This window comes from Abramis brama (genome assembly GCF_963993115.1).
Source record: "Abramis brama genome assembly, chromosome: 6".
NCBI lineage: Eukaryota > Metazoa > Chordata > Actinopteri > Cypriniformes > Leuciscidae > Abramis > Abramis brama.
The window spans coordinates 6,300,462-6,321,764 of record NC_139968.1 but is presented as its reverse complement, the minus strand read 5'-3'; the positions used below and the strand labels follow the sequence as shown (position 1 = coordinate 6,321,764).

The 21,303-nt window shown below is 40.6% G+C and overlaps 1 protein-coding gene across 4 annotated transcripts in view; it reads left to right on the top strand.

Annotated features, from left to right (window-relative positions):
* Nucleotides 1-21,303, top strand: part of LOC311084522 (phosphofurin acidic cluster sorting protein 2) — a 68,997-nt gene that overhangs the window by 8,183 nt on the left and 39,511 nt on the right. For all 4 annotated transcript variants that reach the window (XM_084116624.1, XM_084116625.1, XM_084116623.1 and 1 more), the window contains exon 2: nt 20,952-21,039. In XM_084116624.1, the coding sequence (XP_083972750.1) occupies nt 20,952-21,039 (88 nt within the window). The remainder of the gene's footprint in view (nt 1-20,951; nt 21,040-21,303) is intronic.

Here is a 21,303-nt window from a genome sequence, read left to right as displayed (position 1 = left end):
CATCTGCAAAGTTACGACGCTCAAAGTTCAAAGCAAAGGGAGATATTTTCTTTTAAAGAAATAGCTTTTTAAGGACTACAACAAACAGCTGGTAGAGACTACACAACATTCCTCCCAGGTTAGTGACATCACCAACCCTAGAATTTACATAACTCCGCCCCCGGAAAACGATTTATAGATGATCAAGACAGAATATGCTAATCAATGATTAGAAGATAGTTAACTCCACATCAGCTGCATAAATTTAAACATAAACAAAAAAGTTTTTGAAATTTTCAGGACACAAGCTGTTGTAGCTCCGCCCCCTGTGCCGGGAGCAGCAGCTCATTTGCATTTAAAGGAACAAAACGGTGTGTTTTTGCTCACCCTCAAAAATTGGCAATTTTAACATGCTATATAAAAATATCTGTGGGGTATTTTGAGCTGAAATTTCACACAAACACTCTGGGGACATCAGAGACTTATTTTATATCTTGTGAAAAAAGCATTATACCACCCTTTTAATGTTTTTTTTTTTTTTTTTGTCCACACATCTGTCACAGTTATGTTTAGTTCCGTTTAGTTTAATAGTGTTTTGGATCTGTTTTCCCTGTTCTCGTTTGCCTGTGTTCCTAGTTAGTCTTCAAGGTTGTTAATTTAGTACCACTGTTCTGTTTTCCCTTGATTGCTCCCTTGTATATACAGTGAGGAAAATAAGTATTTGAACACCCTGCTATTTTGCAAGTTCTCCCACTTAGAAATCATGGAGGGGTCTGAAATTGTCATCGTAGGTGCATGTCCACTGTGAGAGACATAATCAAAAAAAAATAATCCAGAAATCACAATGTATGATTTTTTAACTATTTATTTGTATGATACAGCTGCAAATAAGTATTTGAACACCTGTCTATCAGCTAGAATTCTGACCCTCAAAGACCTGTTAGTCTGCCTTTAAAATGTCCACCTCCACTCCATTTATTATCCTAAATTAGATGCACCTGTTTGAGGTCGTTAGCTGCATAAAGACACCTGTCCACCCCATACAATCAGTAAGAATCCAACTACTAACATGGCCAAGACCAAAGAGCTGTCCAAAGACACTAGAGACAAAATTGTACACCTTCACAAGGCTGGAAAGGGCTACGGGGAAATTGCCAAGCAGCTTGGTGAAAAAAGGTCCACTGTTGGAGCAATCATTAGAAAATGGAAGAAGCTAAACATGACTGTCAATCTCCCTCGGACTGGGGCTCCATGCAAGATCTCACCTCGTGGGGTCTCAATGATCCTAAGAAAGGTGAGAAATCAGCCCAGAACTACACGGGAGGAGCTGGTCAATGACATGAAAAGAGCTGGGACCACCGTTTCCAAGGTTACTGTTGGTAATACACTAAGACGTCATGGTTTGAAATCATGCATGGCACGGAAGGTTCCCCTGCTTAAACCAGCACATGTCAAGGCCCGTCTTAAGTTTGCCAATGACCGTTTGGATGATCCAGAGGAGTCATGGGAGAAAGTCATGTGGTCAGATGAGACCAAAATAGAACTTTTTGGTCATAATTCCACTAAACGTGTTTGGAGGAAGAATAATGATGAGTACCATCCCAAGAACACCATCCCTACTGTGAAGCATGGGGGTGGTAGCATCATGCTTTGGGGGTGTTTTTCTGCACATGGGACAGGGCGACTGCACTGTATTAAGGAGAGGATGACCGGGGCCATGTATTGCGAGATTTTGGGGAACAACCTCCTTCCCTCAGTTAGAGCATTGAAGATGGGTCGAGGCTGGGTCTTCCAACATGACAATGACCCGAAGCACACAGCCAGGATAACCAAGGAGTGGCTCTGTAAGAAGCATATCAAGGTTCTGGCGTGGCCTAGCCAGTCTCCAGACCTAAACCCAATAGAGAATCTTTGGAGGGAGCCAAAACTCCGTGTTTCTCAGCGACAGCCCAGAAACCTGACTGATCTAGAGAAGATCTGTGTGGAGGAGTGGGCCAAAATCCCTCCTGCAGTGTGTGCAAACCTGGTGAAAAACTACAGGAAACGTTTGACCTCTGTAATTGCAAACAAAGGCTACTGTACCAAATATTAACATTGATTTTCTCAGGTGTTCAAATACTTATTTGCAGCTGTATCATACAAATAAATAGTTAAAAAATCATACATTGTGATTTCTGGATTTTTTTTTTAGATTATGTCTCTCACAGTGGACATGCACCTACGATGACAATTTCAGACCCCTCCATGATTTCTAAGTGGGAGAACTTGCAAAATAGCAGGGTGTTCAAATACTTATTTTCCTCACTGTATATATGCCTTCAGTTCATTCAGTTCTTGGTCCGGTATAGTTGCATTTATTGGTACGTGGTTGTGATTTATGTTTACTACCTGTGATTCTCCTTGTTAACATGCGCTTCATTAAAGCCACTCACACCTGACAGAATACTGGACCAATGAAAGTAAAAAAATGGACTTGCCGGCCGTCCCTTGAGCAGGAATCCCACGAGGACCTCACCAGAGGACATTAACAACTGGCGTCTAACAAACTTCCCAGGTCGGTCCATGTGAGTATTCAGTCTGACCAGCCTGAACGAGCACACAAAGGCAAGCTTGCCCCGTGATGGTCCTCTGGGGACAGTTTGTGTAGTGGGTCCCCATTCACCATCTGCCCTGCTGAGGAGGACGTCACCTGCCCCACTCTGGACCCAGAGCCCAGCCCACACCTCTCACGAACAAGACACCAGAGCCCATCGCAATGAGCCTGCCGAGATGAAAGAGCCAGTAAAGTGGACTGAGCCAGTCATCGCCCTGGAGAATCAGTCCATGAATGAAGTCTGACCAGGTGTGGGAACCGGTTACATCGTCGGTGCTTGTGGGCCTGCTTGTGGAGTTCATGGGTTTGGAAGAAAGCCCGTCCCACACTGGGGCATTGAGGGTGAGCTGCAGCTGGCCTCTGCAAATTTTTATGAGGATTTGAAAGTGGATATTTCCATGAAACTCCAGTCTCCGCTAGTCCTCCCCAGCTCAAAGTCTCCTGTGTCTCCAGAGATCCCACCCAGCCTCCCTCTCCCGCCTCTTCCTCCAAAGCCAGTCCTTTTGCCCCACCTCCGCTGGATCCCTTAAGCTCCTTGTCTCCTCCTTTGTTTGCTCCATTATGCTACATGGATATGCCTTGGATGTTCCAGTTACCAGCTCCACCTTGGCAAGAGGATCACCTGGCTCCGCCTCCAGCCGCCGAGCTCATCACTCCACCTCGGCTTGTCAACCAGCCGGCTCCACCTTGGCTCCTCTCTCACTTGGCTCCACCTGGGACCATCATCCTTACGGCTCCACCGGGCTCCTTCATCTCTCCGGCTTTGCCTTGGTTAGACGTTGATTTTCCTGCTTCACAGACATCCAGGCATTCATCTGCACTTCATCCCTCCACCCCTTGTGCTCCCTCCAGCTCCGCCTTGGTCCTCAGTCCCACTGGCTCCACCTCAGTGTTCTGGCACCCTGGCTCCACCTCGGACGCTTGTTGCTGTGGCTCTGCCTCGGTCTCTTGATCCTTCGGTGTCGTTCGGTCTCATCAGCTCTTCGGCTCCACCTGGGTCTCCACCGAAGTACAGTATATATATACAGTTTAAACACCAGAACCCCCGAAAATGTGTCAAAGAAACAAATGAGGACACAAATTTGTAGAATGGCATGGGTATCACACTGGTATTACAACGTAAACGTGGTTTATGAGGACATTTCCTGAGCCATCGCAATTAAAATGGCTTAAAAACATACTAAACATGTTTTATTAAAAATGTTTAAATGCAGAAAGTTTTTTGTGGGGTAGGTTTATGGGTAGGGTTAGTGTTAGGGGACAGAATATACAGTTTGTACAGTATAAAAACCATTATGTCTATGGAATGTCCTCATAATGATAGGTGCACCAACATGCGAGTGAGTGAGAGTGTATATGTGTGTGTATCCGCACGCAACGGAGATCAAGACAGAGCAATGCTTCAGATACCGTCAGACAGACACATGAGATGAGTCAACACCATCTGTGTCACAACACACAAATATATGTGTGTGGGCGAGAGAGAAAGAGCCATACACACACGTACTGTCATTCAGCATCTCAGACTAAAGAGCAATTCAGCTGAAATGAAAGAGGAAGCTGTATGGATTTGGGATTTTGTGTCATCTGGGACTGGGATAAACACACAGAGATTAGAGTATGTGAGAGCAGACATTCAACCCGTGCCATTGTTCTGAGCAAGTGGGGTGTAAGTGATGTGCATTAAACACATGCACACACACACAATGCAGTTGATCAATAAGAGATTAACAGGACTGTTTTTCCTGCATTTTGTCCCCCTTGTTCATTCCAGGATGTTGTTGATGTTCCTATAATGACCATTATGAATATATATAAAAAATAGCGTGACAGGGCTGTCATTTGCATCGGCAGTGTGTTGGAGCGAGTTTAACTGCATGTTTGTACATGATTTACGTTGAGTCCACATGGTCTGCTTTACTAGCAGGTGTCTTTCAACAAGTGATGGGACTGAATTCATTTCATTTTTGCATTGTTAGCATTCACTGAGTGCAAATAGCATATTTTCTTAGCAACTATATTCTATTCATACTAAGGGAAAATAGCAATAGATTCTATTTACACTGTGAAAATAGCAGTATTTTCTTTGCAATAACTGTAAAGAGTAGTTAGATGCTTTTTACACGTGTAGTTATAAGTCGTGGCAGATGCTATTTGCAGGTATGCAGTAATAACATAGAGAGTAATTGATTATATTTATTAATATTATTAAATGGATGCCACGTTATTGGGACAATAAAGCCCTCCCCACACCTACCCCTAACTGATAAACACTTTATTATTAAACACACGCTAGACACTTTATTTACACTTTTTTAATATTTTCTTCATTTTATTTGAAAATAAATGCCTTTCCGATCTGATATGTGATGGGAAAAGAGAGTAGAGCAAGTTCGGTTACCCGACTTACCGCTATTGGTATTGTTGACATTCCAGCTACTGCCGTGATTGTGTCTGGCCCAATCAGACATCACTGGGCAGAGTTAGTGTAAATAGAGGCTATTTACTCTAACTCCGCCCACTGACGTCTGATTGGGCCAACAAGGCGGGCTATTTGCACTTATTGTAAATAGACACTCCAGAAGACAAAACAAGAGCAAATTGCACTATTTGTGGCAAGAATGATCAAATCTTAAGTCTTTAAACCATTTCAATCAAGAATCAATGAATTGAAGCAAACAGTAAATGTGCAGTCACATCAGGCAAAAATGATCCGATGTCAATAGTGTTTGTATGAAGCACAGCTCACACTAAAGTCACTTTCACACCAAGCAGCTTTCTGTTGGTAAACATGCCAGAACCATGTGACCAACTTTAACCCGTTGAAAAATCTGTGTGGTGAAATCTTTCACAATTTACGTGCAAAAAATGATTGTAATGACTGGATTTCGGCCAATGAAAAATATGCCATTTTTGCTGCTGAAAAATCAAGTGCTATCAAAATTCTCTCGCATTTGCAATACACGAAAGAAAGAAGAATCATGAAAGTAGTGTATTGACATGCTCTTTAGGACACTTAGTAGTCTTGGCCCGATGTATGTGAACACTGAAAAGTGTGAGTATAGTTAATTTGTGTCCTTTTGTGTTTCATTTGATTTGTGCAATATCCCAAAGTCACCATGAAACCAAAATTGACAATTCCTGTTTGTATGGAATATTGGAGTATTTATTATAAATGATTGATCGGTGCATGTCATTATTTTTTTTTAATTCAGGTTCCTGGTAATCTTGAATCAGAGTAACTTCCCCTGCCTCTTGCAGCATCTCCTCTCTTCTCTGATGACGAGGGCGGGGCTATAACCTGTCAATCACATGAGATCAGCCAATAGCAAACCACAACCATCCAATCAATTCCCCACAGACAAAATCAAGCCCCGCCCACATTTGTTCTTATTCATAAGGCCGTTTCACTCAGATATACGTCACATAGGGAAGAAAAGACGAGCGCAACTTCAGTTTCATGCTGACTTTAAATCCATTTTAACACCAAAAGCACTGGTCACTTGCAGCTGGTTAACTTTTCTGGGATTTAGTTAAAGTCCTTAAGGACCAAATAAAAATCATCTCCATGTTCATGATGGATTTGATGTTTAATTGCGAACAGCCTTCGTTTTGTTTATAATTTCTTCCGAGATATTTTAGGTCAACAAGACATATTTGGAAACTATGTTTTGTTTATATGGTTTGATTCTTTTCCCATGCACTGTACACACAGGCGAGAGAAAAAGTAATATCCGGTTTGAGTCAGATCCCGTCTGCAGGGTGTCAAACCTGTGGCCCGGGAGTCAGCAGAGAAAGGGGCACAAACTTGCCCTCAAAGTGATGGCAAAATAATGCTGCGGTCTGCTGAGTCAACCCATGTGTGTGTGCTTCAGAGAAGTAGAGCAGGGCAGCCGGGCTCTTCTGTTGTGCTGGTGACGCAGCGGGTTTGCATATCACTGTGTGTGTGATGCTAATAAGATGCTTGAAACGCTTCCTCATCGTATGGTGATGAACTACACCGTACTGGAAGAGCAATGTGGGATTTGTCTTGCAAATCTTGCAGTTTTTCATTAAAATGTCAGAGCCTGTCCTCTGAATGAGCGGGGGTTTTCAAGATGGTGTCCATTATGCAAACGCTGCAGGTTGTTGTTCATTATTCTTGAGATGTTGCAGTTGAGAGACAATCACGAGGCTTTGATTTCGACCTCTCAAAGGAGAACAGGAGAGGTGTTTACGCGTTAAAGTGCTTTACAAGCAGGACAAGGATCTATGGGTGATGTTTGTGTAATAATAAGAATAGAAAATTTAAAACTCTCATTTACGCACCAAAATTCATATTCCATTGTGGAATACAAAATAAAGAATTTCCTGGCCACTCTTTTCCATATACAGGCCCGATATACATGCGAAATTGAAGAACAAACTGGTGTGACGTCCTTTCGAACAAAATCAGACCAAATCGAAGTTTGTTTGGAGTTCGTTCATTCGTTCGCTACCCCAGTACACAATATGTTGGACAATGAAAGAAGTCAAACATTATTTACATGTTTTCAAACAGCCTTTCAGATTTTTGTATTCACTGTAGCGTTTGTCAAACAACACCAAATACAAGAGTACGGAGTCGAGAGATCAGGTTTCGAATTGATTGTCGTTTAGCAAAATAGTCTGTTCGTGAGCGCCACCAAGCTGAAGTTTTATCTAACAGCATTGGCTGACATGTGACCAAAAGCGCAAATCTTATTGGTCGGCCAGTTTTCTAAAAGAAATTAGCATATTGATGCCATGTGAATGTTGAAAAAAAAACAACTGTTTGTTCAAATTACGTTTATCACACCGAATTTTCATACCAAACATTCATCTCTTAAATTATAAAATGTCAATTGACAAAAAAAAGCACCATGAAAGTATCATATAATTCATTCACTATATTCCAGGTCGTCTGAAGACTTTCAAGGCATGCTTTGTTTTTTTATATATTTCTGTTTTTATATTCCAGTGCAAGGTTACAACAAATCTCTTAAATTGCATTTTGTGGTGGCTGGCTGTGTCATTTTATTATTAGAATATAAACAACAGAAATTGAGTTGGTTTTGTCTGTGAATAAGATGATTTAGTGTTCAGGACGTCCCAGCGTCGGGTTCTGACGGAGATCATTGATTGGCCCCGGTCTCATGTGCTTCTGTCCTGCTAATGTGATTTCCTTTAGTGGCACAGCCCAAGGCTGCACTGAAAATCACTGTTGATTAGAGCCATTCACTAATTTTGGGAAAAGACACTGACCTTGAGTTGCTGTTTGAAGGTCAGCTCTGGTGTCATAATGTTCAGAAGTGTTCATTAAAGAGATATGAGCCACAAAAGCAAACCAGCCAGCAACGAGGTGGATCACAACATTACAAACTAGGATTTGAAGCAAAAATGTATTTGAAAATCGGATGAAAAGACAAAGGTACAAGACTGCTTTAATGAGGGAATGAACTACAATCCCATGTAGCATCGTGAATGATATATATTCAAAGATAAAAATGATGGATAAATATAAATAAATCTATTGTTTTGAAGAAACAGCATATTATGTTTACTACAAAAGTGGATATTGGCGTGATTTGCTTGTTTTGTTTTCCTGATTGGTGGAGGCTGTTTTGCAGAATCATGGGTAATGTAGTTTTTCACCCGGAATTCCACTGTTAAACATGACTATTTAAAAATAAATAAGTTGAAATAATAAGGGCTGATGGTGTCCACAACACCATATGCCATTGATGAATCTCGTAGTTTACATTAGATCTGTCTTAAAGTAGTTTCTAGTAAAAAATCTAAAAGTCAGAACATTAATTAAATTCCAATTTACATTTGCAAGTTTGACAAAAAGTAAATGTTTTAAGTTAGATTTTTCTCTACTTGTACAAACTTGACTCACGCTCAAATTGATACGGTAAAACCAACACCATCGTTACTGTTCGTATCACTGTGTATCAAGAGCTGAGGAAGATCCACAGCTGAAATTCAGATTTGGTAATGGGCGTTTAGTTTCTGACAAGCTCTGTAAGTGGTCAACCAATCACAACAGACTGGGCCATCTGACCAATCAGAGCAGAGTAGACCAATCACAACAGACTGGGCCATCTGACCAATCAGAGCAGAGTAGACCAATCACAACAGACTGGGCCATCTGACCAATCAGAGCAGAGTAGACCAATCACAACAGACTGGGCCATCTGACCAATCAGAGCAGAGTAGACCAATCACAACAGACTGAGTCATGTGACCAATCACAACAGACTGGATCATCTGACCAATCAGAGCAGAGTAGACCAATCACAACAGACTGGGTCATCTGACCAATCAGAGCAGAGTAGACCAATCACAACAGACTGGGCCATCTGACCAATCAGAGCAGAGTAGACCAATCACAACAGACTGGGCCATCTGACCAATCAGAGCAGAGTAGACCAATCACAACAGACTGAGTCATGTGACCAATCACAACAGACTGGGTCATCTGACCAATCAGAGCAGAGTAGACCAATCACAACAGACTGGGCCATCTGACCAATCAGAGCAGAGTAGACCAATCACAACAGACTGAGTCATGTGACCAATCACAACAGACTGGATCATCTGACCAATCAGAGCAGAGTAGACCAATCACAACAGACTGGGTCATCTGACCAATCAGAGCAGAGTAGACCAATCACAACAGACTGGGTCATCTGACCGATCAGAGCAGAGTAGACCAATCACAACAGACTGGATCATCTGACCGATCAGAGCAGAGTAGACCAATCACAACAGACTGGGTCATCTGACCGATCAGAGCAGAGTAGACCAATCACAACAGACTGGGTCATCTGACCGATCAGAGCAGAGTAGATCAATCACAACAGACTGGGTCATCTGACCAATCAGAGCAGAGTAGACCAATCACAACAGACTGGACCATCTGACCAATCAGAGCAGAGTAGATCAATCACAACAGACTGGATCATCTGACCAATCAGAGCAGAGTAGATCAATCACAACAGACTGGGTCATCTGACCAATCAGACTGGATCATCTGACCAATCAGAGCAGAGTAGATCAATCACAACAGACTGGGTCATCTGACCAATCAGAGCAGAGTAGATCAATCACAACAGACTGGATCATCTGACCAATCAGAGCAGAGTAGATCAATCACAACAGACTGGATCATCTGACCAATCAGAGCAGAGTAGATCAATCACAACAGACTGGATCATCTGACCAATCAGAGCAGAGTAGATCAATCACAACAGACTGGGTCATCTGACCAATCAGAGCAGAGTAGACCAATCACAACAGACTGGGTCATCTGACCAATCAGAGCAGGCTCTCTGAAAAGAGGGGTTTAGAGAAACCGAATCCTTTTGGGTACCATTTTATACTGCATTGCATTATGCAATTTTGACTTACCATAAATATGTTTAAAATATTTTTACATTTTGCTAACATTATTTGTTCGCTTTAGCAGTTCCTGTGAGTTTATGAACAATTTACACAGAAATTCATTTTCTCATTTTTCATAAATTAGACTTTTCGTCTTTTAAAATAATACCTTGCGCCTGCAATACATTCTGTATAACCTCCAGCCCACACTTTGCGATTACATAATTCATATCCTGTGGCATAACACGCACAAACAAAGGAACAAGGTGTTTTTGATGGCAGATATAGATTTGTGTTTGTAGTCGTGAATGCATGTCGATCTGTATTTTAACATGCATGACCTAAAGGTGTGCCGAGATTACGCTCATAATCAGGGTCTTAAACACACACACACACACACACACACACACTCATCCCTCTGGAAAACAGGCTTTGTTGTTTGCCGAACAGATTGTTGGTCAGGTACAGAATAATACTGTTTTAAGACAGCTATTTATCATGACGGATTTACAATCACAACAGCCTCCACGTCTGACATGCACAATCCTCTGTTGACTGAGGGAAAACACACACACACAGTGTGTTATAACACTCCTGACGGAAGGCAGTGTGTGGTGTCTGGCCCCGTAAGCCTCTTACCGTCGGGGAATCATCATCATCAAGAGTCTGAGTGTAGATTAGCTCGTCCTCCCGAACACAGAAAGCCAAACCCGGGTCGTCGACGCTCTCTCTCGCACCAACGCCTCCATATTCATGACCTTTGACCCCGTGACCCGCAGTATACCGCATAACCTTGAGGATTTACTGTTTCACATAAACAATATATAATAGAATATATAGCATTACGGTGAAGTGGAGTTTTTTAATAGATAAAAAATAATATTGCATAAATAAATGTAAGTTTGTTTTCAGGTCCGTTAAAATTTCTGCATTTTTGACAATTCTCTCTAAAATTCCCATAAAACATATTTGTTTAATCAGTAACATATTATACTGATTTCTGAAGGATCATGTGACACTGAAGACTGGAGTAATGATGCTGAAAATTCAGTTGTGATCACAGGAATAAATTACACTTTATATATTCTAATATATATTTTAAATTGTATTAATATTTCACAGTATTACTGTTCTTACTGTATTTTTGATAAATGCAGCCTTGGATGTTTTGGTCATTTCTGTGTGCAAGTGTGTATAACAGTAAATGAGAGAGTGTGTGAGGTGCTGATCATATCCGTGTTGTTTTATGTGTCGGCATTTCCTTTACAACAGATGTTTATGCAAATGAGATGCAAATGGTGAGAAGCCTTTTAAGGTCAGAGGGCACATTTCAGATTAAAACTCGCATTCAAAGCGCTACAATCTGAAAGGTCAGAGATTATGCATTCAAAACTTCATTCTTACCTCAAATCATTACATAAATGATTACGTTTGCATGATTTCTCATTTTTACAATATTCAAAAAAACAGATATTGAACTTCTTATTTAAAGAGACACTGACACAGTTTTTTCGTGTTTCATGTTGGCGATTAATCACGCTGTTTGTGCGGGTCTGTGAAGTCCTGGGACTCTGGGGAGTTGTCCTGAGGAGATGCTGGATCAGCAGTGGTCGGGATCTTATGTAAGACTGACACTGGATCCTGAGAGACGGAGCCAGAACAGTGAATGCGCCTCTGTTTGTGTTTTTCCCATGATCTCCGGCTAGGAATGTGCGGGCCGTTCCAGGGCCTTTCAGTGGCCAGCGCTGAATAGCTGCAGTTTGAGCTGACCCGGCAGAAACGCTTCTGTTCTCCGTCAGAGCCGTGAATGAAGACCAGCCGAGGGGATGCGGCTGCAGATAGAGCCGCACGGGGTCAAACTGGGCATGAACGTGCTTAACGTAGACCTGGAGCCTGATGCAAATATGTAATGCGTAAACCTCTAATGTTGAGTTTCAGATTTCAACCCGTGATTCATCTGGCTCTGATTCACAATGTAGAAAATATAGTTGAAACTAAAATCTTTGTGGCATGTGCTACGGCTCATTTCACCCGTGAAGAGGTTAGCCAATCATAGCACAGCTCATTTTCATGTGAAATCTTAAAGGTGCAGTGGCGTAATAACAGTCTGTTTAATTCTAAAGATCATAGAGAAGATGGAAATTTGACTATTATTTGACTTAAAAAACTAAAACTTTATTGTTTAAACATCACAACGTCTACATAATAAAGGTAGGGTGCAAGAGGCTAAGCAAAACAACTTAAATTCGCCTGTTATTCGACTAGAAAACATAATTTTATGGTTAAAACATCACAACTTGATCATAGCATGATCTACTGCTCATTTTACTTGTGAGGAAGTTAGATTGGTCTCCTCTGTTTTGATTGGTCAGATGGCCCAGTCTGTTGTGATTGGTCTACTCTGCTCTGATTGGTCAGATGACCCAGTCTGTTGTGATTGGTCTACTCTGCTCTGATTGGTCAGATGACCCAGTCTGTTGTGATTGGTCTCCTCTGTTTTGATTTGTCAGATGGCCCAGTCTGTTGTGATTGGTCTACTCTGCTCTGATTGGTCAGATGGCCCAGTCTGTTGTGATTGGTCTACTCTGCTCTGATTGGTCAGATGACCCAGTCTGTTGTGATTGGTCTACTCTGCTCTGATTGGTCAGATGATCCAGTCTGTTGTGATTGGTCTGCTATGCTCTGATTGGTCAGATGACCCAGTCTGTTCTGATTGGTCTACTCTGCTCTGATTGGTCAGATGATCCAATCTGTTGTGATTGGTCTACTCTGCTCTGATTGGTCAGATGATCCAGTCTGTTGTGATTGGTCTGCTATGCTCTGATTGGTCAGATGACCCAGTCTGTTCTGATTGGTCTACTCTGCTCTGATTGGTCAGATGATCCAGTCTGTTGTGATTGGTCTACTCTGCTCTCTATCATAACAGAGCTCATTTACATATAAAAGTCTTAAAGGCACAGTAGCAAAAACAGCCTGTTTACGTCGGAAGGTCTTGGACAGGGTGGAAATGGCAATGGAAAAATACTGTCACGACTGTTTGTTGTAGATATAAGTGGACAATGAAATGATAGGGAGAACGACATCTTTAGTGACATCACCACACACTATAACGCGTAAAGTGTGGCAAGACCTGGCAAGTGAGATTAGTGTGTGGTTGTGTGTCTTTGTTGTGGAGTTAGAGACCAAAGCTGGGTTTACAGAGAGGGAAGGAGTGAAAATACTGAGAGAGAAAAAATTAAGAGTGAGATATTTCAGTCCTCAGAGAGCGTGAGTCATGCAGGACAGAGAAATAGAGGTGTGTGTGTGTGTGTGTGTGAGAGAGAGAGAGTGTGTGTGTGTGTGTGTGAATCTCAAGATAAGCTCCAGACAGACTGATTCTCAATTACTGGAACATGAAGGTGAAGAAATATCAAGCATGAAAGTCATATTCGAAGTTCAAAGGCTCCTTTCAAATCCATGTTCCTCGCGTTATCATTTCCAAAAAATGTTGAGGGCAAAACACATTTTGACATTTCAACAAATCTGAGGAATAAATCAAACGATTCAGAAAATAATGTGAATTTCAGTGGCAGCCTCCTGTGTGTCTGTGCTACCTGAGGACGTGATGATGTCACAGGATGTGGAGGGCTCAACTTCCTGTCTGGCCTGAGGCTTTATTGATCCAGTTAAATGCTCGTTATGGTGGAGTAATTAGCTCACAGAAGACCATAGAGTGAGATGTTCATGTCTGTTTGACTCCTGAATCCTCCACACACACAGACCGACTAGTGTTTGGCAGATAAAAACACGGTTAAAGGTGAAGTTTGTCATTTCTATGACACTACGATCTCAAAATAAACTCAGGCCACCTATTCGCACACCTTAAAGGGGTCATGAACTGGCTTTTTTAATTTTTTTATATTGATGTCTGAGGTCAACTTATGACGTTCGCTTGGTTTTTACATTAAAAAACATCAAAATGAAAAAGTAATAGGCTGTTTTCTACCCTGGTTTTGAGCCTAGCTCCTGAAACGCTCGGTTTTTATGGGCGTGCCGCATTGAAGACTTGGAAGTAAACACCCACTGCTATGATTGGATAACAGTTTTGCATATTATAATGAGTTTCATGTAATGCGCGAATCGGTGGGCGGGGCTAAACAGGCAGTGTTGAAGTAGGCGTTGATCTTCTTCTGCGGAGGCGGGGTTTGATACCCTTTGACCTCATAGATCCCCACTTTGAAAAACCTGTCGTTCGCTGGGGTCAGTAAAAGCTTTTATTGGACTAACAAGGAAGTTTTCAGTTCTGAAACTTACAGGATATTCTTATAGTATGATGACCTCTTATATGTCAAAAGCTCAAGGAAAATTTGATTTCTCAGTTCATCACCCCTTTAAATAAATGCATGGCTGCAAGTTAACAACTCTAATGTATTTTTTAATTAACTTTAAGGTTGCTAAAATACATTTGATCATTACATCAACTTAATATTGTGTGTTATTAAAACTGAAATTAAGTTAATGGCTCCTTCTCTCCGAGTTAATTTATTTTTAATAAGTTGTAGTAATGAAATCATCTTGATAACTTTGAAAATCACACAGTGGATTTCTAGTTCCCAGCATGCTTTGCATAGGAATCAATAAGGAGAATAAATGTTGTAAATTAAGTGTTGTTTTAGTAAAGAGAAAAATCTTAACCTTGACATTTAAAGGAGTTTCTGTTATGTTGCAGTTTTTGTGCTGAAGTCATAGTTGGTGGCGATATGAAAGTTAACACTACATTGACCATAAGATTGCGCTAATGCTAATGGCTAATAATACCTTGCCTGTTCATTAAATTTAGCATGTGCTATGCTAGCTGCTAGCTGCAACTACCGTTGACATTAATTGCTTCCAGGGCCACCACTCAGTTATGTTTAAAGTAGTTGGAATAACCTTTTTTTATATATATAATCAACTTAAAGATTTGTGTTTATACTACAAATCTTAAGTTTCTCTAACTCAATGATGTTTGTTGGTTTAACACGATTTCATTAGAGGTTGTCATAACTCAAAAAGCACCACTGAGTCCATATTCATCAGGATATTCGAACCCTAACTGGATGGTGACTGGTGACAGTGTGAATTTTACTTCTTTACCTGGATCACAGTCTGAGCTATTTCTCTGCAGAAGTTACGAGCGATAAAAATGTCTCGTAAAAATGTTACCCTCTTACCCTTGCTCGTCAATGCAGGCATCTATTATTATTGCATCTCCAGTAGTTTGTTATTGCTGTTGTTCCGTCTTTTCCGTTTATTTTTTATTTTTACTGTGAAACAACGGCATGGGCAAGTGCCGCCATCTTGTGGACAAAAGGTCTTGGGCCGGTTTCACAAAGATAGACTTTGACTATGGCTTAGATATAGTAGATAGTCAGCCTTCAGATAGACATCTAAATCAGACCGTTGCACAAAGCACTTAAGACTCTGACTATCTTAAGTAGGACTATATGAAGGACTAAAAATGACAGAACGAAAAATAAATAAATAAATAAATAAAAGTAGAAATAAATAAATAAATGCAGAAATAATAGTGAAAATAAATACATTTTGGTATTATAAATGGCTATTTCTGTATTTTTACATGTATTTATTTATTTATTTATGCATTTTTATATGTATTTATTTATGTATTTATACATTTATTTATATATTTATGTATTTATATATTTATTTATTTATGTATTTATATATGTATTTATTTATACATTTATTTATTCCTACATTTATTTATTTCTGTATTTCCACATTTCTACATTTATTTATTTCTGTATTTCCACATTTCTACATTTATTTTTCCCTGCGCATGTATGCTAATTGACCAATGGCTAAGCCACGCCCCCTCCACTCACTCGGACAAACAGTCAACATTCGGTAACAGGCGCTGTGGCAGCTGTCACAGTAGGAGACATTTCACAGGAGTCAATTGATGATTTTTTGGAGACAGAAAGATTATATATCATCTCGATGTCACCAAAAGGGCCTTAAATATGCATTGGAGGGTTATATTAATAATTGTATAGTTGAGAAGGTCGATAAGCTTCAGCTCCAGAACAAAGATTTACAGTTCACAGTGTAAACGTTATAGTTTGGTGCTATTTCGCTTCAAACGCTCGCTTTATACGCGCGTCCTATTCGCTTTGGATTCAAAATGTTCAAGCGTCGAACTAGACGCGGATACGCGCGAATTTGACGCTCTATTCGCGTTTGGTGTGAGCGCAGAATAATGAACAGGCTGCGATGTCAAGATTGCATTGCTGGAATGTGTGTGTGTGTGTGTTTGTGTGTCTGTGTGTGTGTGTGTGTCAGAGAGCGGGCGCGATCGAACAGTGGAAACATAAAAACATACTCCATTTTGTTCATACAGGACATAATTAAAACTGCAAAGTGTTTAGCCTACTTATATTTGTGTAAAACACAACATTGTGCTTTTTTCAAACTGTAACCTACAACTGTCACCCAACCAAAATCACACACACACGCTGTTTAAAGCCAAAATGACAAGAAAAAACATAAAAACGAATGAAAACCGATAACCGCAATGTATTGCAATGGACAAGGAAGCAAGCAGAGAATGTCCGAGTGTATTGGGTTAGCTATGCGTACTGTGATTGGCTCATCGCGTTTGGGGGCGTGGCTTAGCCATTGGTCAATTAGCATACATGCGCAGGGAAAAATAAATGTAGAAATGTGGAAATACAGAAATAAATAAATGTAGAAATGTGGAAATACAGAAATAAATAAATGTAGAAATGTGGAAATACAGAAATAAATAAATGTAGAAATGTGGAAATATAGAAATAAATAAATGTAGGAATAAATAAATGTATAAATAAATACATATATAAATATATAAATAAATAAATATATAAATACATAAATATATAAATAAATGTATAAATACATAAATAAATACATATAGAAATGCATAAATAAATAAATAAATACATGTAAAAATACAGAAATAGCCGTTTATATTACCAAAATGTATTTATTTTCACTATTATATCTGCATTTATTTATTTATTTCTACTTTTTTTTATTTATTTATTTATTTTTCGTTCTGTCATTTTTAGTCCTTCATAGGACTACACTGCAATGCATTCTGGGTAAAATAAGACACTTTTCAAAACAGAAAACATGGTGGATCGAGTAAGCGCATTCAACCGCTCAGTGCAGTTTACCCCAGCGGAGAATATGTGTTTGTTGGAGGAGTATAACAGTTACAAGGACATTTTACTTGGAGAATGTAGTAACAAGAAGAAATGTTTAAATTATGAGCCATTTCCCTTTTCTTTTGGCTGTTTGTAATGTAACTGATTGTTACTGCTGGTTGCCAAGGTAACAGAGTCTTAGACCTAAGTTAGCCTGGGGGAAAGGTGTCTAATTTTTTTGGTCTAAATTAAGTCAGTCTTTATTTTTGTGAAACTTGCATTAGACTAGTCTATGAGCAAATTTTAGACTTGTCTAACACTATAGACCGGTCTAGAATAGCTTTGTGAAACCGGCCCTTGGTAGGGTTAGAAGAAAATGAGCATGCATACTTTGCTGATGATGAAATTTACATGAAGCGCACTGTACGCATATGCATAAAAAATGAAGTATACTTTGGGCTTTACTTTTCAAAGTAATCAGACTGTTCAGAAGTTTTGGTCGCACATTATATTTGGTGACCTTAAAGGGATAGTTCGCCCGAAAATAAAAATTCTGTCATCATGTACAAGACTTTCGTTCATCTTCGAAACACAAATGAAGATATTTTTGATGAAATCTGAGAGATTTCTGTCCCTCGCTTGACAGCTACGCAACTACCACTTTGACACTTCAAAAAGTTAATAAAGGAATCGTAAAATGAATCCATATAAATTGAGCGATTTAGTCCAAATTTTTCTGTAGAGACACGATTGCTTTATAGGATGAACAGAATAAAACCCTAAATTCAAACTCTAACCCATATAGTCCGAACCCGTATGTACTTTTAAAAAGATTGTCTCATTTTGTCTCGTCCATTAGTTATCACTGTCAATCATGGCAGGTTCCGATTTCAATCATGCATTTAAATACGGTTGTCAATCCAGAAACTTAGCAGTGTACTCAGAGCAGCGTGAAAAACTAAACTTGTATTTAGATTGTGAATGAGTGACAAACAGAAAGCCTCACTGAATTCTGCACTCTCGCGAAAACTCCCATTATAGCCGCGTTTCCACCAAAATTACCCGGAACAATTTGTCCCAGGAACTTTTTCCCCCAGACCTGTTGCTGTCTGCGTTTCCATCATGGTATAAAGTGCTGTAGCAAATTAGTCCGGTGACATAGGACTTTCCAGTTCCCGCTGGATTTCGTCCTCTGCAAATAAGCTTAATAAAGCTTAATTCCCAGCAGCCCAATATCACCTGTAGCCCAAGACTGGTCGCCCACTGAAGCTAAGCAGGGCTGAGCCTGGTTAGTACCTGGATGGGAGACTCCTGGGAAAACCAGGTTGCTGCTGGAAGAGGTGTTAGTGAGGCCAGTAGGGGGCGCTCACCCTGTGGTCTGTGTGGGTCCTAACGCCCCGTAGTGATGGGGACACTATACTGTCAAAGAGCACCGTCCTTCGGATGAGACGTTAAACCGAGGTCCTGACTCTCTGTGGTCATTAAAAATCCCAGGATGTCCTTCGAAAAAGAGTAGGGGTGTAACCCCGGCCAAATTTGCCCCTTGGCCTCTGTCCATCATGGCCTCCTAATCATCCCCATATACTGATTGGCTTCATCACTGTCTCCTCTCCATCAGTAAGCTGGTGTGTGTTGGGTGTTCTGGCACAATATGGCTGCCGTCGCATCATCCAGGTGGAGCTGCACATCGGTGGTGGTTGAGGAGATTCCCCCTTCCATGTAAAGTGCTTTGAGTACCCAGAAAAGCACTATATAAATGTAACAAATTATTATTATTATTATTAAAGCCTCCCAGCAAGCAATAGCCGTCATTTCACCGTCTAGGTTAACTATAGACTGATATAGTCTGGCTATGAGTAACCCACTTCTAGCCAAAATAACCTTGAATTTGGTTACATGTCGTTTTGACCGAAATAACTTGTGAGATGTATGTAAGCAAAGTGAACAGTGATTACAAGGTGTTTGGTTTCATTTCTTTGACATGTTCTATGTGTAGCCTTGGGCGATGGTTTAGACGTCTATTAAATTTTCACTGACAGCCCAAATTTTGCCTTGCTTTAGCCTAGACGTCTGGGCTGTGTTTGGACGGCTATTAGACGTCTTTTAAACGCAAAATTGCTTGCTGGGCTGAAGCTCGTCGTCGGTCCATCTGTCGTATTTTTTAAACTCCCTTGTTTTGATTCGAATAGCAAACAACTCTTAAACCGCAACAGACTTTTAAAAATGGTGGTTGAAATAAAATGCTGCGTGAACTCAACCAATCAGCATGTTCAGCGCCCAAGTGTCGCCCCAGAAAGTTGCTGAACTTTGAAATAGTGCTACCTCGTGAGCAGGGACTTTCTGAGGGGGAATTTTTACCGGGAACTTAATTTCGACCCTGGTTCCTGCGATCGAAACACACCGAGTCCCACCACAACGTCGCTAGTTCCTGGGGGAAGTTCCTGCGGTGGATTATGATAGAAAAATCTGTTTTAATTGTACAATGAATCTCTTATATACGTCATGTTTACACTGTTGGTTATAATGAAAAGGTTTGCTCGCGTTGAACAAAACAAGACTTTGTGAGTTTTCACCGGTGTTAAAGGGGTGGTTGATTATGATTTCACTTTTCTAACTTTAGTTAGTGTGTAATGTTGCTGTTTGAGCATAAACAACATCTGCAAAGTTACAACGCTCAAAGTTCAAAGCAAAGGGAGATATTTGCTTTTAAAGAAATCACTTTTTAAGGACTACAACAAACGGCTGGTAGAGACTACACAACATTCCTCACGGGTTAGTGACATCACCAACCCTACAATTTACATAAACCCCGCCCCCTGAACACGATTTATAGATTATCATGACAGAATATGCTAATCAGTGACTGGAAGATAACTACACATCAGCTGCATAAATTCATCAACTAACCATTCAGAAATGTTGTCTACATGTTGTCACTTCTTCTTGAGTCTCTATCTTTGTCTGAATCCGGTTTGAACATAAAAGGCTAAAAGTTTTTTACATTTTCAGTGCATGTCTGTGTGAGTGCAAGCTGTTGAAGCTCCGCCTCCTGTGCCGGGAGCAGCAGCTCATTTACATTTAAAGGAACAGACACAAAACGGTGCGTTTTTGCTCACCCTCAAAAAGTGACAATTTTAACATGCTATATCAAAATATCTGAGGGGTATTTTGAGCTAAAACTTCACATACACACTCTGGGGACATCAGAGACTTATTTTACATCTTGTGAAAAGGGCATTATACCGCCCCTTTAAGCAGATTCTGACTAATCGACTGACTAGCAGCTCTGATTGGCCGTTGGGTTCATGTGCTCAACAGATTGTGATTGGCTACAATGCTCAACGCTTGTAAAGACACGATGTAAATAGAAACCTTTGATGCTCAGACAGCGCTCAAACAAACATGAATGAGAGTGCTTGAGAGCAGCGTGGTACCGAATATATCCGGTACTCGGTAGTTCTTTTTTTTTAGTACCGACTGGTACCAGTACATTTGACAACCCAATTAGATCCCATAGATTATTTCTTTATTATGATTGTATTATTAAACGATTATTATTTTGCCCTGTTTTTACCTCATAATCAATCAAATCTTTGATGACATTCCCTCTGTTTGTTTCCTGTGAGGCACTTCTCAGTTTAGGAGCATCAACATTTAAAAGAGCACGTGAGCAACCTCTCGAGTAAATCTGCGTTCTGGACTGGTTTCCCACACGCGTGATTCACCGATGAAGACTGGTGAATGGTATCTAATATTCCTCTCTCTCTCTCTCTCTCTCTCTCTCTCTCTCTCTCTCTCTCTCTCTCTCTCTCTCTGTCTCTCAGGTTGTGCAGTCTGACCCTGAAGAAGTTGATCGTTCTGAAAGAGTTGGACCGCGAGCTCAGTTCTGTCGTCATCGCTGTCAAGATTCAGGTAAACGGACCGCATCTCTGTGTGTGTGTGTGTGTGTGTTGTGATGAAGGTGCGGTGTGCTCTGCGTTTGGTATCACACGGGCTCACAGCTTTACACAAGACACCGTGGTAACTGAGCTGTTGCCAAGGCGACAGCTTGCTCAGTGGGAAGATGGGATTGAACGCAATAAGATGGCAGTTTGGGGGGGAGAAGTGCATTGTGGGATATATTGAGAGGGTAATGTCAGAGCACTTGGAGGCCCTCAGCATTCCACATAGGTCGCT